Source organism: Sciurus carolinensis, chromosome 18, assembly GCF_902686445.1.
Source record: "Sciurus carolinensis chromosome 18, mSciCar1.2, whole genome shotgun sequence".
NCBI classification, from domain to species: domain Eukaryota; kingdom Metazoa; phylum Chordata; class Mammalia; order Rodentia; family Sciuridae; genus Sciurus; species Sciurus carolinensis.
This window is the reverse complement of record NC_062230.1, coordinates 40,514,371-40,526,872: the sequence shown is the minus strand read 5'-3', so window position 1 is coordinate 40,526,872 and position 12,502 is coordinate 40,514,371. Positions and strand designations below refer to the sequence as shown.

The 12,502-nt window shown below is 55.7% G+C and overlaps 1 protein-coding gene and 1 non-coding gene across 6 annotated transcripts in view; both read right to left on the bottom strand.

Moving 5' to 3' along the window:
* Unkl (unk like zinc finger) overlaps positions 1-12,502 on the bottom strand; it is a 34,984-nt gene that overhangs the window by 20,302 nt on the left and 2,180 nt on the right. For 3 of the 5 annotated variants that reach the window (XM_047534253.1, XM_047534246.1, XM_047534247.1), the window contains exons 3-7: positions 5,312-5,488; positions 4,532-4,665; positions 2,633-2,768; positions 1,501-1,618; positions 447-531 (exon numbers count right to left, since the gene is read on the bottom strand). In XM_047534253.1, the coding sequence (XP_047390209.1) occupies positions 447-531; positions 1,501-1,618; positions 2,633-2,768; positions 4,532-4,665; positions 5,312-5,488 (650 nt within the window). Of the gene's footprint in view, positions 1-446; positions 532-1,500; positions 1,619-2,632; positions 2,769-4,531; positions 4,666-5,311; positions 5,489-12,502 lie in introns of those variants that run through there. The other 2 variants (XM_047534250.1, XM_047534249.1) reach the window with 2 other exon arrangements.
* On the bottom strand, positions 3,985-4,091 carry LOC124970823 (U6 spliceosomal RNA). Its single transcript, XR_007106198.1, has one exon. It is a non-coding gene; the product is annotated as a U6 spliceosomal RNA (small nuclear RNA).

Sequence of the window (12,502 nt, the reverse complement as noted above, 5' to 3'; positions counted from 1 at the left end):
GGCGGTTGGAGAGCAGCTCAGGGACAGCATTTGCCTAGTGTGGTGGAGGGTCTGGTTCACTACTGCAGGGGACAACACTGTGTGAACAGGAAGAGCTGCCCAGCCCAGGGTCTCCTGAGGCTGGGGTGGACAGGCACCCTCTCCACAAGGACATGGCCACTCAGCCCTGGCAGGGGGCGCTCAGCCAGGACAGCAGGCCTGGAGGTGGGGCCCCTCTGGGCTCTTCACAGCCCCAGCCGGCAGCAGCTGCAGAAGGCAGGGTGCCTGGTTCACGTGGTGCTGACCACTTCTGCCCAGGGAGCTGGAGTGGGTGGCTCCACACGCTCCCAGCCCCCGACGGGCACTGAGCTCCCGTCTGCCTTCCCGTCCTTGAGCTTGCTCTGGATAGCCTCAGACTCTAGCAAGACCCGCATGCGCAGCTGAGATGGCCTCTGCTGTCTACTCACTTTCGATGTGTGCGAAAGCGCAAAAAGGACCCCGAGGGCAGTAGCCAGTCTGGCGCATGTCATTGCATTTGGTGGATTTGTAGATCTAGGAAATAAAAATGAAGCATCGAGGCTGGACTGGATCTGGGCTTCCATAAGCCCAGCGCGAACACCATCACGGCACGGAGAAGAGACCTCTGAATCACAACACACAACCCCCAGAGCAGGCGTGAACGCCCCTGCTATGTTTCAGATCTGGAACGTCCCCCAAGGCCACACGGTAAAAGGCGTGGTCCCAGCCAGGCACAGCAGTGTGCGCCTGTAGTCCCAGTGGCTTGGGAGGATGAGACAGGAGGATTTCTAATTCAAAGCCAGCCTCAGCAACTTAGCAAGGCTCTCAGGAGTTCAGCGAGACCCTGTTGCTAAATAAAAAACACAAAAAAGGAGGGGATGTGGCTCAGTGGTTGAGTGACCCAGGATTCCAGCCCCAGTTCCAAAAAGTAAAAGGAGTGGTCCCGAGTGTGGTGCTGTTGACAGGGGGTGGACTGGTGGGGTCTGGTGGGAGGCCCTCAGGTACCCCTGCTCCTCCTCCCCGAGACCCGCCACAGGGACGCGTGCACGGGCTGTCCCTGTGGCAGCTGTCCCTGTGGCAGCTGTCTGCCCAATCACAGGCAAGTCGTTTGCACCTGATGCGTCCTGAAAGGGACGGAGCTCAGTGGGACGCAGCAAGTGCAGAGTCGAGTGTGCTCCTGGCAGACTCCAAAGGCCATGTCCTGCCCCTGCACGCCCCTGGAGCACACTGGGGCCCAGGGCCAGGCTGGGCAGTCCCCTCGCCTTGGACTCAGGGTGCAGCTGGGGGCCGCGTGGGCCCTGTGCCCTGTTTTGGGTGATTTTTATCCCCGTTCTTAACAGGTTTTCCATGGACCAAGGGGCTCCGAGTCCTGAGTCCTTCCTGTGAATCACGAACCTGAGGGTGGTCTCAGGGACTCCAGAGGCGGCCAGAGGGCAGTCACCCACCCCTTGCCTCCCTGAGCACAGATGACCCTGGCCAGCAGGGGGCCATCCTGACGCCTACCTCGGGGTGGAACTGCTGCTCGGTGCGGGAGTGGCAGTACTGGCAGCCGTCCCCGCCGGCACACCGCGAGGGCTCCCCCCACTCGTCCCCATGCTTGACACTGGGGCACGGCGTGGACCTGGGAACAAGGGCAGTCACTGGAGGCCACACCTCTCCTGGCAGAGGGCAGTGCCTCTTCCCTGCTTGGGGACAGATAATCAAGGCAAGCGCCTGCCTGAAGCCAGGAAGCAGGCTGGGAGCCCGTCCACGCCTCACGGAACCCCCAAGCCAGCCCGCAAGGCCGGGGAAGCGGACGCACGGGCCAGCTCCTGCCACTGGTGCAGCTGCGACTGGAACCCTGATCCTCCACTTGAAAACCCGAAGCCAGCGGCTGAGGGACCAGTGCCACCTCCCGGGCTCCCACCCACAGCTGCCACCTGAGGCCTTTGCTGTGTTTGTTCTTCTCTCTTTTTTCTTTACCATCTCCGCCCCTCCCGCGGAGGGCAGGTGGCTGGAGTCTGGAGTGCTGCTCTGCTCAGGTCCCTCTCTGAGCTACTGGGGAAGAGCAAGGAACCACACACCAGCCACTCTGCCTCCTGGGCACGCGGGGAGCACACAGCTACCTGCAGAGAGCCTCACTCTGAACACAGGAAACAGGGCTGGAGGAGGGCTGGGAGGCCAGTGGCCCACACACCCTGTGGGGTGCAAGTCCTTCCAGCTGGGAAGGCCAATGGGAGGGGCAGCTGGAAGGAACAAACCTGGTTCTGAAAGACGCAGGGCCTCCTGGTGCACAGGTCCAGGTGGGGCCAAGCCCAGAGACAGGCGAGGGCCAGGGAGTGCTGGACCCAGCCTCAAGGACCCAGTGCCCTGACAACCAGTCCTGAGATGAAACCCACCTCCTGGGCCTTTGTCCTGCCTCCAACCAGCCCTGTCTGAAGACACCTTCCTCTCCCGGGGCCTGAGGGCACCCCCGCGAGCTCCCACAGCGGGCAGCACCTGAGGAGACGCGCCCCACCCCACAGAGCAGCAGGTCACAGCAGGGGGCGGAGGAGAGCTCCACACCCTGCACCTGCCCAGGGTGGAGGAGGCCCAGGGGCAGGAGCAGCTGGCTGCTGGCCAGGACAGCACAGGCAGCAGCGCGTGTCTGGCTCACCGGTACTGGAACCTCCGGGGGTCTCGCCGGCGGTCCCTGCTGCTGTGGTAGTGTGGGCAGGCGTAGCCCTGGCGGCACAGGCGTGGCGGCTTAGGGCACTGCTCCGTCTTGTAGCTGCCCAGCACGAAGTTGGTGTCTGAAACAGAGGGGGACAGATCCCTGTCCTGCACTTGCAGCAACACGGACACAGCAGCAGGAAGGCCATGTACCCCCACGTCCACCCGCACGACAGAAGACGGAACACCACTCAGCCACAGGAGCCGGATGCCGACACCGTGCAAGGACAGACCCGAGGACAGCAGGAGGGAGAAGCCCCGGGGCCACGCTGAGACCCACGCAGAGGTGGGCCTGAGGCAGGCTGCAGGACAGTGTTCAAAGTGGATGAAGGTGAGGTCGTGTGGCTCTGTGAACATGTGGGAAACAACTGACGCGCAAACACTGCAACCCAGCACCAGGAGGCAGCCTCTGCAGGCCACCCGCTCCACCGCCAGGGGAGGGAGGGAGCACTGAAAGATACAAGTGCTTTTAACAAAAGGCTGACTCCATGGGTGCAAATTTAATCCCAAAGGAAGCAGCAGCAGCCAGGAGTCATGTGAAAGCAGTGAGGGACGGAAGGGTCCTGAAAGCACCTCCTGGCTCTCCCGCCGCAGTCCAGACCCCCCAACAGCACGTGGCGCCTGCCACCTCCCACCCCAGACGCTGACTAGGCGCCCACCTGAGCTGGCGCCAGGGATCTGCCCGGGGGCGCCTGAACACGGAACGCAAAAGCAACCCAGCCAGCAGCCCAGGTGGGGCTCAGGCCACTGCCTGTCCCCAGGACTCCGTGCCTGCACCCCGCTCTCTGACTGGGCGACGGCTGGTGCCAGAATCCCTCTGGAATCCCTCCACAGAGGCGGTGCTGGGGCTGGCAGGGGCAGGCTCGTGGGCACCCACTTCCAGATGGCGAGAATGTCCTGGAACTCGTGGGTGGTGGCACAACACTGAGTGTACTAAATGCCACTTTACTTTTTTGTTTTTATGAGTTTTTTGTTTGTTTGTTTGTTTCATGTATTTTATTTTTTTTAATTTTTTTTAAATTATCTTTTGATTTTTTTACAGATTGCATTTTGATTCACTGTACACAATGGGGTACATTATTTCGTTTCTATGGTTGTGCACGATGTAGATTCACACCGTTTGTGTGATCATACATGTATGTGGGTCATGATATCTGTCTCAGTCCACCATCTTTCATACCCTCCTCCCTCTCGTTTCCTTCTACATAATCTAAAGTTCCTCCATTCTTCTCTCACTCCCCACACCCCCCACCCCATTATATATCATTCTCCTCTTATCAAGGAAATATTTGACCTAAAAATATGGAACGCTTCACAAATTTGCGAGTCATCCTTGCGCAGGGGCCATGCTAAGCTTCACTGTATCGTTCCCATTTTGGTGTATGCGCTGCCGACGCAAGCACGCCACTTTACTTTTTTAATTACTTTTTGTGGTTCTGGGGATGGAAAGGGACTCGCGCATCCCACGCTAGGCAGACACCCTGCACTGAGCGTTGGCCCAGACCTGAACTGCTCACTTTAAAATGGCGAGGCAGCCCTCCAGCCCTGTGTCCTCAACCCTGTTCCATGTGGACGCTAGTCTGAGGCAGAACATGAGCAAGAACCTGGGCACAACGTCAGAAAGCAAAGGAGACACCCAAGTTCAAAGTGTGGGGTTAGAGAAGTTGGGAAATCGAGCATGCTCCCTCTGGCCAAAACGGGGGCAATCTGCACATTAAGAAAGATGATAACTATTGGATTGAAACACATAAAAAATCACATATGCATGTAATTTGCCTGTAGGTCACCTTACAAACAAAAATGAACCAAGCAGGTCCCAAGTGGAAGGAAGCAGCTGGCTTACCTTGCCACCGGGGGTCCTCGCCCAGGATCTTTTCAATCATGGCCTGGCTGGCCAAGACCCCGGGCTGCAGATCAGGCATGCCGTCCCCACTGCCAGGCTGGCCGTTCTGCAAGGCTTCCTGAGCCTGCAGCTCCCTGCAACCAACAGCACAGTGGTTATGGCTCTACAGCGTCCCAAGCCCTTCCACAGGGAGCGGAAGACAGGGGAACGCCCGGCTCCTGAACCACTGGCCTCCCACTCCACACAGCCCACTGCCTGGATCACTCAGGAGGAGGTCGTCACAGCCTTGGGGGCAGCCCGCACCTGGGATGACAGTCCCAACCCAAATCCTAACCATGTAACAGCTGTGCTTTGTTTAGGAAGGACTTGCCAACAACTTGGGAGGCTGAGGCCAGAGGCTAAGGCTGGAGGCTTGCGAATTTGAGACCAGCCTGGGCAACTTACCAAGACCCTGTCTCAAAATAAAAACCAAAATGGGTTGGAGAGGCAACTTGGAGCATCCCAGGGTTTAATCCCTAGTACCAAAGGTGGTCCAAAAAAAAAAAAACAAGGAAGGACTGGCTTTCCTGCAGCAGCCCGTGCACAGTGTGTCTACACCTGTGCACAGTGTGTCTACACCTGTGCCCTGAGCACCCTGGCGTGCAGAGGGAAGCACCAAGTCAGAGCACGTGCGCAATCTTCACGTTACAAATGAAACTGGGCCTTGGAGAAAGAAAGGCTTTGAGCCAGCGGTGCCAGAAGCAGCGGGGAGGTGGGCGGGCCCCACGGACGTCCACTCACCTGATGTCACACACGGGTGGCCGCAGGTCCAGGGGACCATGTGCAAAGGCACAGTGCAGCCCGTTTTTCACACAGTGGCCGCGAGCGTCCGTCTCGTGGATGCACGTGCCTGTCTTGTAGTAGCGCAGGTGGTACTTGCGTTCCGTGTCCCCAGTCGTTCTGTGCAGGTAGGGACACCTGGAAGCAGAGGGGCAAGCGCACCGTGTGGCTCCTGTGGGCCAGGGGACAACCTGAGCTTCACCTGCTGCCTCGCCAGCATCCAGGAGCAGCTGCCTCCATTCTCCCTGGGCCGACTCTGGGCTGAGCGTCAGGAGGTGTTCCTGAACGAGACCTGCGTCTCTCTTTGGGATCCTTCCCTACGGCACTCTGGGTACTCTCGTGGCAAATCCCTCAATCACACCCAGCAGGAAAGCACGTTGCCCTCCATGAAAATCATCCTTCTTAGTTTTAAATGAGTTCTTTGCACTTGGGTTTGCACTTTGCACGCTGGTCATGTTCTTTCCCTGATCAGTCATAATGAGAAGGGTGGTGGCCTCTCTGTCCCAGCTCCTGTGCCTCTGGGTCTCCAAGATGGAGTTGGAGGGGCCTGCACTTGGCCGGGAAGGGCCCCGCGGAGCCCGGCTGGAGGAAGCAGGTGGGCTGCAGATGGTGCAATGCCACAAACCCACCATGGCCACCCAGCATGTCCAGGGCCACGTGCACCAGGCAGCTCCTGGAGCAGGACGGGGGGGATGGGGCTCACACTGCAGGGTGCACCAGGAGCAGAGATGGTCTGGGAGGTTCCAGCGTTCATGGGCACCTCCAGCTGGTCCCACCAGAACAGCTTCACAGACGGGAAAGAAGAAGGAACACCTGAAGGGATGGCTGCCCTCCCGGCCTGGCTGCCACAGGACCCTGCCCGGCCACCTCCGCTGGCCTGAGGAGCAAGGCAGAGAAAGCAGGGGTCCTCATCACAAGCACCCAAATTTAAGGACAGGGGCCTTCACCTCTCACTACTGTCCACAGCCACCTCACCAGGGACAGAGCTACAGTCCTGGGTGTGGCTGAGCATCACCTGGTTAAACCCCTATGCTACAGGATGAGAAAAGGCAGCCTGGAGTTCACATGCGGCTGCAGGCTGAGGGCGGGAAGGAGGCAGACGTGCTGGCCAAACGTGCGTGTCAGCACTGGGTGCGAGTTAGCACAGCACCAACCTACCCCCCTTCCCTCCTGGTTCTCTTAGGTTAGTGCTCAGGGCATCCTGTTTCTGCAATGTGCCATTGCCATGGCAACCAGAGCACTGCGAGGCCACCCCTCAGCACAGAGGGACTCCACTACCTGGCACTACTCTACTGGGCTGGCATCTCTGCTCCCTGCACCACCTCAGAGCTTGAGCTGACTTAAAGGCTTTTTTTTGGTTTTAGTACTGGGGATTGAACCTAGGAGTGCTCTACCACTGAACTACATATTGAGACAAGTGCTGCTAGATTGCAGAGGCTGGCCTCAAATTCGAGATCCTCCTGCCTCAACCTCCCAACCTCGCTGGGATTACAGGCCTGTGCTACTGTACCTAGCTTGACCTTAAGCTTTAATGTAAAGAAAATACCTTGGCCTCAGGAACATCTCAAAAGCAAGAAGGGACATCTAAAAAGCAGAGTGGCCCCCTGCTCTCTGAAACCAGAGAGGAGAAGGAGGGGAGTCCCAGGTGCCTTGGTGACAGGTGTGACCTCAATCCTACTCAAAACCAACCAGACTGTGGTGAAAACAGCTGTTGATGGCATGGCACCACGGTGCCCCTGGATACAGCTCAGCCACTGTGCTCTGGACCATGACCCAGCTCAGGAGGAACGAGGACTCCAGCCAAGTCTCCAGGAGCACAGGAAACTCTTACCTAAAACAAGGGTGGGTCTGACCAAGCACGGAGCAGCCTGCAGCTCAAGCTGGTGTGTGCCACACACCAGACGGCCCCACAGGCCCGCTGACCAGACCTTCCCGGGACTGCACTTGAGAGCCACCAGGCTTAGAGGGACTGGTACAGTGCGGTGCCCCAGCCTCCAGAGCACCAGCATGGCAGCCAGAGCAGCAGAGCAACACTGAGCGGCAGTGGCAGGAAAGGGCCTCCCCCAGCTGCAGAGGGCGAGCCGTGGGAGAGTGGGGGCGCCTCAGGCCTGCCCTTCCTCTCGCAGGCCAGGCGATCAGGTCACTAGCTAAGCTCAGGCCTCACACTCCCCCAGCCTCCAGCTTCCAGGAGCTGCTCTTGGCCCCCTCAGTGGGCCCCTTACCAACCATGGGCCCCACAGCAAGCCCACCTCCATCCTGGGATCCCACAGAGCTGATTATGGCAGGAAGTTGCCCCCCCCATTCTTATGTGGGCTCTTTGGATCCAGAAAACCAATTAAAACAACAGCTGGTTAACCAGAAAAAAGCATATTCGGGATCTTCACAGGAAAGGCAAGTCTGAGGAAACGGCCAGAACACCACGCTCCTGCGCTTTCTAGACAGAAAACAGAACGCATGGAGGAATGAGAGCACAGACGGATCTCTGGATGGGGCTGGAAAACTCCAGGGATGCTACCAAGAGGCACGGGGCAGGGAATCTCCTGTAAGGGGAGGGCTGCTCCAAGGTGTTCACTTGGGACCATCGGCACCCCAACCACGGGTCTCCAGTGCTCAAGGCAACCTTCTGGCCTTGGCCTGAGAAGGACGCCCCTCCCCACAGTGTCTTTATGGCGGTACAGGTAGGAAAGACGGTCCTAACAGTCTTCTCCTGGTCACGGCGGCTCGGGTGCTCGCCTCCCAGCACCCTCTCTGCACCTGGCTTCCTCCAGCTCTGCTCCACCTAAGGTGGGAGAGCTGGTGTGCCCTCCCCCAGAGGCTCCACACTTCAGCCACTTCAGCCTCAGGGGCATTGTTCCAGATCCTGGCTCAGGCGTTCCGTGCAAGTCCCTTAAGGCAAAGTCCGAGTATCTTCTGGGCCAGTGGTAGCCCAACTCTTCACCTTTTTTTTTTTTTTTTTTTGTGGTACTGGGGATCAAACTCAGGGCCTTGTGCTTACGAGGCAAGCACTCTACCAACTGAGCTATCTCGCCAGCCCTGGTAGCCCAACTCTTAAACATGGTACTCAAAGGTGGGGCCTGTCCCCAGCTTCCTCACATACATAGCCATGGCTCAGAGTCACCTGCAGGGCACACAGCTCTCACCTAAGCCTTAGGTCCTCTGACTTGTCACATGAAACGCCACAAAAGGGTCTCTCCATGGAAATACCAGGTGCAAGACGTGTGATACAAGTCTCAATAGCAGATCTTTCTAAGAAACTCAGGAAGTACCAAGCACCTCCCACCAGTTCCTGTAAAACACATGTGCAAAGCCCAGTCTACTGGGAGTGGCAGCTCACTTAGACAAGGCACCTGTTCCAGATTTCGCAAAAGTCAGGCGGGAATCTGGAGGGCTGCACTGCCAGGGCCCCAACAGCAGGCAGACCCTGTGCCAACAGTGAAAGTCGGGCCCCACTGGTTGGGTGAGCCCAATTTTTGTTGAAAACAGGAAAAACTGAAGGTGCTCTAGTGGTCCACACCCCTAGGGACGATGGCAGGTGGAGGGTTAACAAAAAGAAGAGGGTCGGCTTTGTACCTTGCATAGATGGGGCTACCTGATTTTTCTCCAACTACAATGGATCTTTGGAGGAGCCCCTCAGTTCCTCTGATCAGAACCAAAAATTATTTAAAAGCAAAAATGCCGGCAATGGTGGCGCTGGCCTGTAATCCCAGCAACTTGGAAAGTTGAGGCAGGAAAATGGCAAGTTTGAAGCCAGCGGGGGCAACTTAGAGAGACCCTGTCTTGAAAAATAAAAAGGACTGGGGACGCGGCTCAGTGGTAGAGTGCGGTTCAATCTTCAGGACCGCAATCAACAAAACGTGCACCCGCCATTCGCCGAGCGTGCGCACCTGCTCTCGGGGAGGGAGGCGGGCGTGAAATCCCGCGGTCAGAAGCAGCAGCGCAGCCCCGGCGGGCGCCGCAAGGCCCGCTCCAGGAGCAGCTTTCGGGCTGTCCCTAAGGCTGGACCCCAGAATCCGCCACGAAGGAGGGACGTTTTCCTTCCAGTGCGGAACGCCTTCGCCCGGCGCACGCGGCGGGAACGCAGACCCCGCGCCCACGGCCGCCGCTCGGGTCCGAGCGCCGCGCGAAAGCCGGTTCCCACGGGGGTGGGGTGTCGGCGCACGTGACCCGGGACGGCCAACCGCGGCCCGCGCAGGGGAAGGGGCGTGTCCGTCAGAACAAAGGCACTTAGACCTGTCAGAGCCGCGGCGCGGGTCAAACGCCGGCCGGTGCGGGGGTGGTGACTGCAGGGGTGCCCGCGGGCGGTCCCTGCGGAGGAGGGTCCTGAGAGCAGGGGCGACAGCAAGGGGTGACCGGTGACAGCAGGAGCGACGGAGGTGGGTGCTCACGAGGGGTGTGGAAGGTCGCCCCAGACCCCACGGAGGGAGGACTGGGAGGAGTGGAGGAGGGCGACCACCGAGGAAGGGGGTGATGGTGGGCGCGCCAGCAGGGGCGAGTGAGGGGCCTGCCACAAGCGGAGGGATGACTGCGGAAGGGCACATGAGAAGTGACAGCAGGACTGCCAAAGGAGGGACAGCTGGGTGCCAGCCCTCCTGGGGTTCCCATCCCTCTCTTGCCCCGACGTATGCCCAGTGTCAAGAACACTTAGTTTGCCTGACATGAGCTGAGGGATCTTTGCTTTTTGATGCATATTCATGTTCTAAAAATAATAGGTGGGGGGGGGGGCACAGTGACCTGCACACCTGTAATCCCAGCGACTTAAGAGGCAGGATGATCAAATTTTGTGGCCGGTCTCAGCAACCTAGGGAGGCTTTTGGCAACTTGGCAAGATTCTGTCTCAAAATAAAAAATAAAAAAGGGCCTTGCAAGCACAAGGCCCTGGGTTCAATCCCCAGCACCAGGAAAAAATAAATAAATAAAATAAAAAATAAAAAAGGGCTAGGAATTCAGTTCAGTGGTAAAGTGCTCCTGGGTTCAGTCCCCAATACTGAAAAAATTAATTAGTTAGTAATACATACGCCCAAAATAGAAATTACAAGAACCAATGATCTGAAATAAAAGCCCCATTCTTTCTCTGAAAGGTACTATCTATTTACAATTTCCATAGCAACACTGTGAAACCAAAATATGTAATTCAGTGGGATAAACTGGCTATTCCATGTGCACAGGGATGAGAAAGTCCCTCTGCTGTGGAAGGAGCAGTAATTACTAAGGAGAGATTCCCAGGGGAAGCAGCCTGTCAAACACTTCTGGAAGGGCCGAAACAAGTCATTTCATGTGCTCAAAAAAATCAGAAAACAAAAGCTTCAATAAGACACAGGATGCACGTAAAACAAAACATCAAACAAGCATCCTGGTCCCACTTCTGTGTCTCAGTGATAAACTGCAAGCCATTTCAGCTGCATGTTAACACATCTGAAATAAGTGCATATGATCAAATTACAATGCGAGCACAACTAATGTTGATTACTCTTGATAGGTGTCCACTGTAGCACTGTTCATTCAAGTAAGAACTAGACACCACCCAGATGCCCAGAAAAAGACTGAATCAATACCAGGATATCCAAGATCTGAAACCCAAAACGCCTATTAAAAGGGGCTCTCTGGGCTAGGGATGTAACCCATGGTACAGCACCTGCCTAGTGTGCACAAGCCCTTGGGTTCATCCCCAGTACCACCCCCGACCCCTCACACACACACACACACAAAGGGGGGCTTTTTTATATTAAACTATCACCAGGTTATTCCTCCAAGGAGTTCCCATGCCTGATCCTGGGATGGAGTCAGAAAAACAGGTTCTAACCTGATCTTCACACTCCAGTGGACACCAACTCTAGGCTCCAGGCTCAGGCACTAGCACCCCAAGAAGACCAGGAGAGTTGGGCAATTAGAGAGTGAGCCGAGGCCTCAGAAAGAAAGTCACCTATTTTCTAAAGGCATTTTTGCAAGAAGTAGTTGCCCAAGAAGCAATAAAATACCAGTTTTAGGAGAACACCACCTAAACTAGGTAGAGCTGGCTACTCTAGCTGGTTTGGTTAACAGCAACTGTTTAATGACCTGGTGTTCCTCTAAAAACTGTTCAGTCAGTGTTGAGTTTATGAGGGCTGGGGCTGGGGCTCAGTGGTAGAGCACTTGCCTGGCACATGTGAGGCACTGGGTTCCATCCTCAGCATCACATAAAAGAAAGAAATAAACAAACAAACAAAAGGTACTGTGTCCATCTGCAACTACAAGTATTTTTAAAAAAAGTTTATCAAAAGTTTACTCCCTAGCAGGATGAGGTGGCACACACCTGTAATCCCAGTGGAGGTAGGCAGGAGGATCACAAGTTAGAAGACAGCATCAGCAATTTAGTGAGACCCTGCAGCAAAATTTTTAAAAAATTTAAAAGGCTAGGGATATACCTCAATGGTAAAGTGTCCCTGGGTTCAATCCCCAGTTATATATATATATATATTTTAACTTTCTGGAACCTGGTACTGTGGTGCACACCGGTATCCCACAACTCAGAAGACCAAGGCATGATGATTCTAAACTCAAGGTTAGCCTGGGGACTGGGGATGTGGCTCAGAGGTAGAGTGCCTGAGACGAAACGCTGGGTTAGTTCCCGAGCACAAAAAAAAAAAAAAAAAAAAAAAATAGCAAAGCTGGCCTGGGCATCTTAGTCAGAGCCTATCTCAAAATAAAATTTTAAGAAAGAGCTTGCCTCCCATGTGCAAGGCCCTGGTTTCAAGCCCCAGTATAATGGACATGGGGTGCACTCCCTAGTCCAGTCACTTTTTTTGTAATAAAGGAGAACAGGATCACACAGGATCTCTGTGCTGCAGCATGAGAGCTGTCGTCAAAAGAGGAGTCAACCTGAGAATCAGATCCCTTCAAAAGGTAAGGGGATGAAGCTTTCAAGACTGACGGCCACTCATCTCCAGGCAGGAATGGGCCACCCTGCCCTCCCCAAACAAAAAAAGAGGGCACCTTCTGATAGCACCTTGCACCTTCATGTGAACATACCACCTGGCTAGGACTTTCCCCACCTCCCTATTTCAAAATAGAGACATCAGTTAATAACACCATTAGGAAACTCATTAAAAAATCAATCCCAACATATTCTGATTTCTTAAACAACAGTTTGCAAGTAATTTCCTATAAACTTTTTTA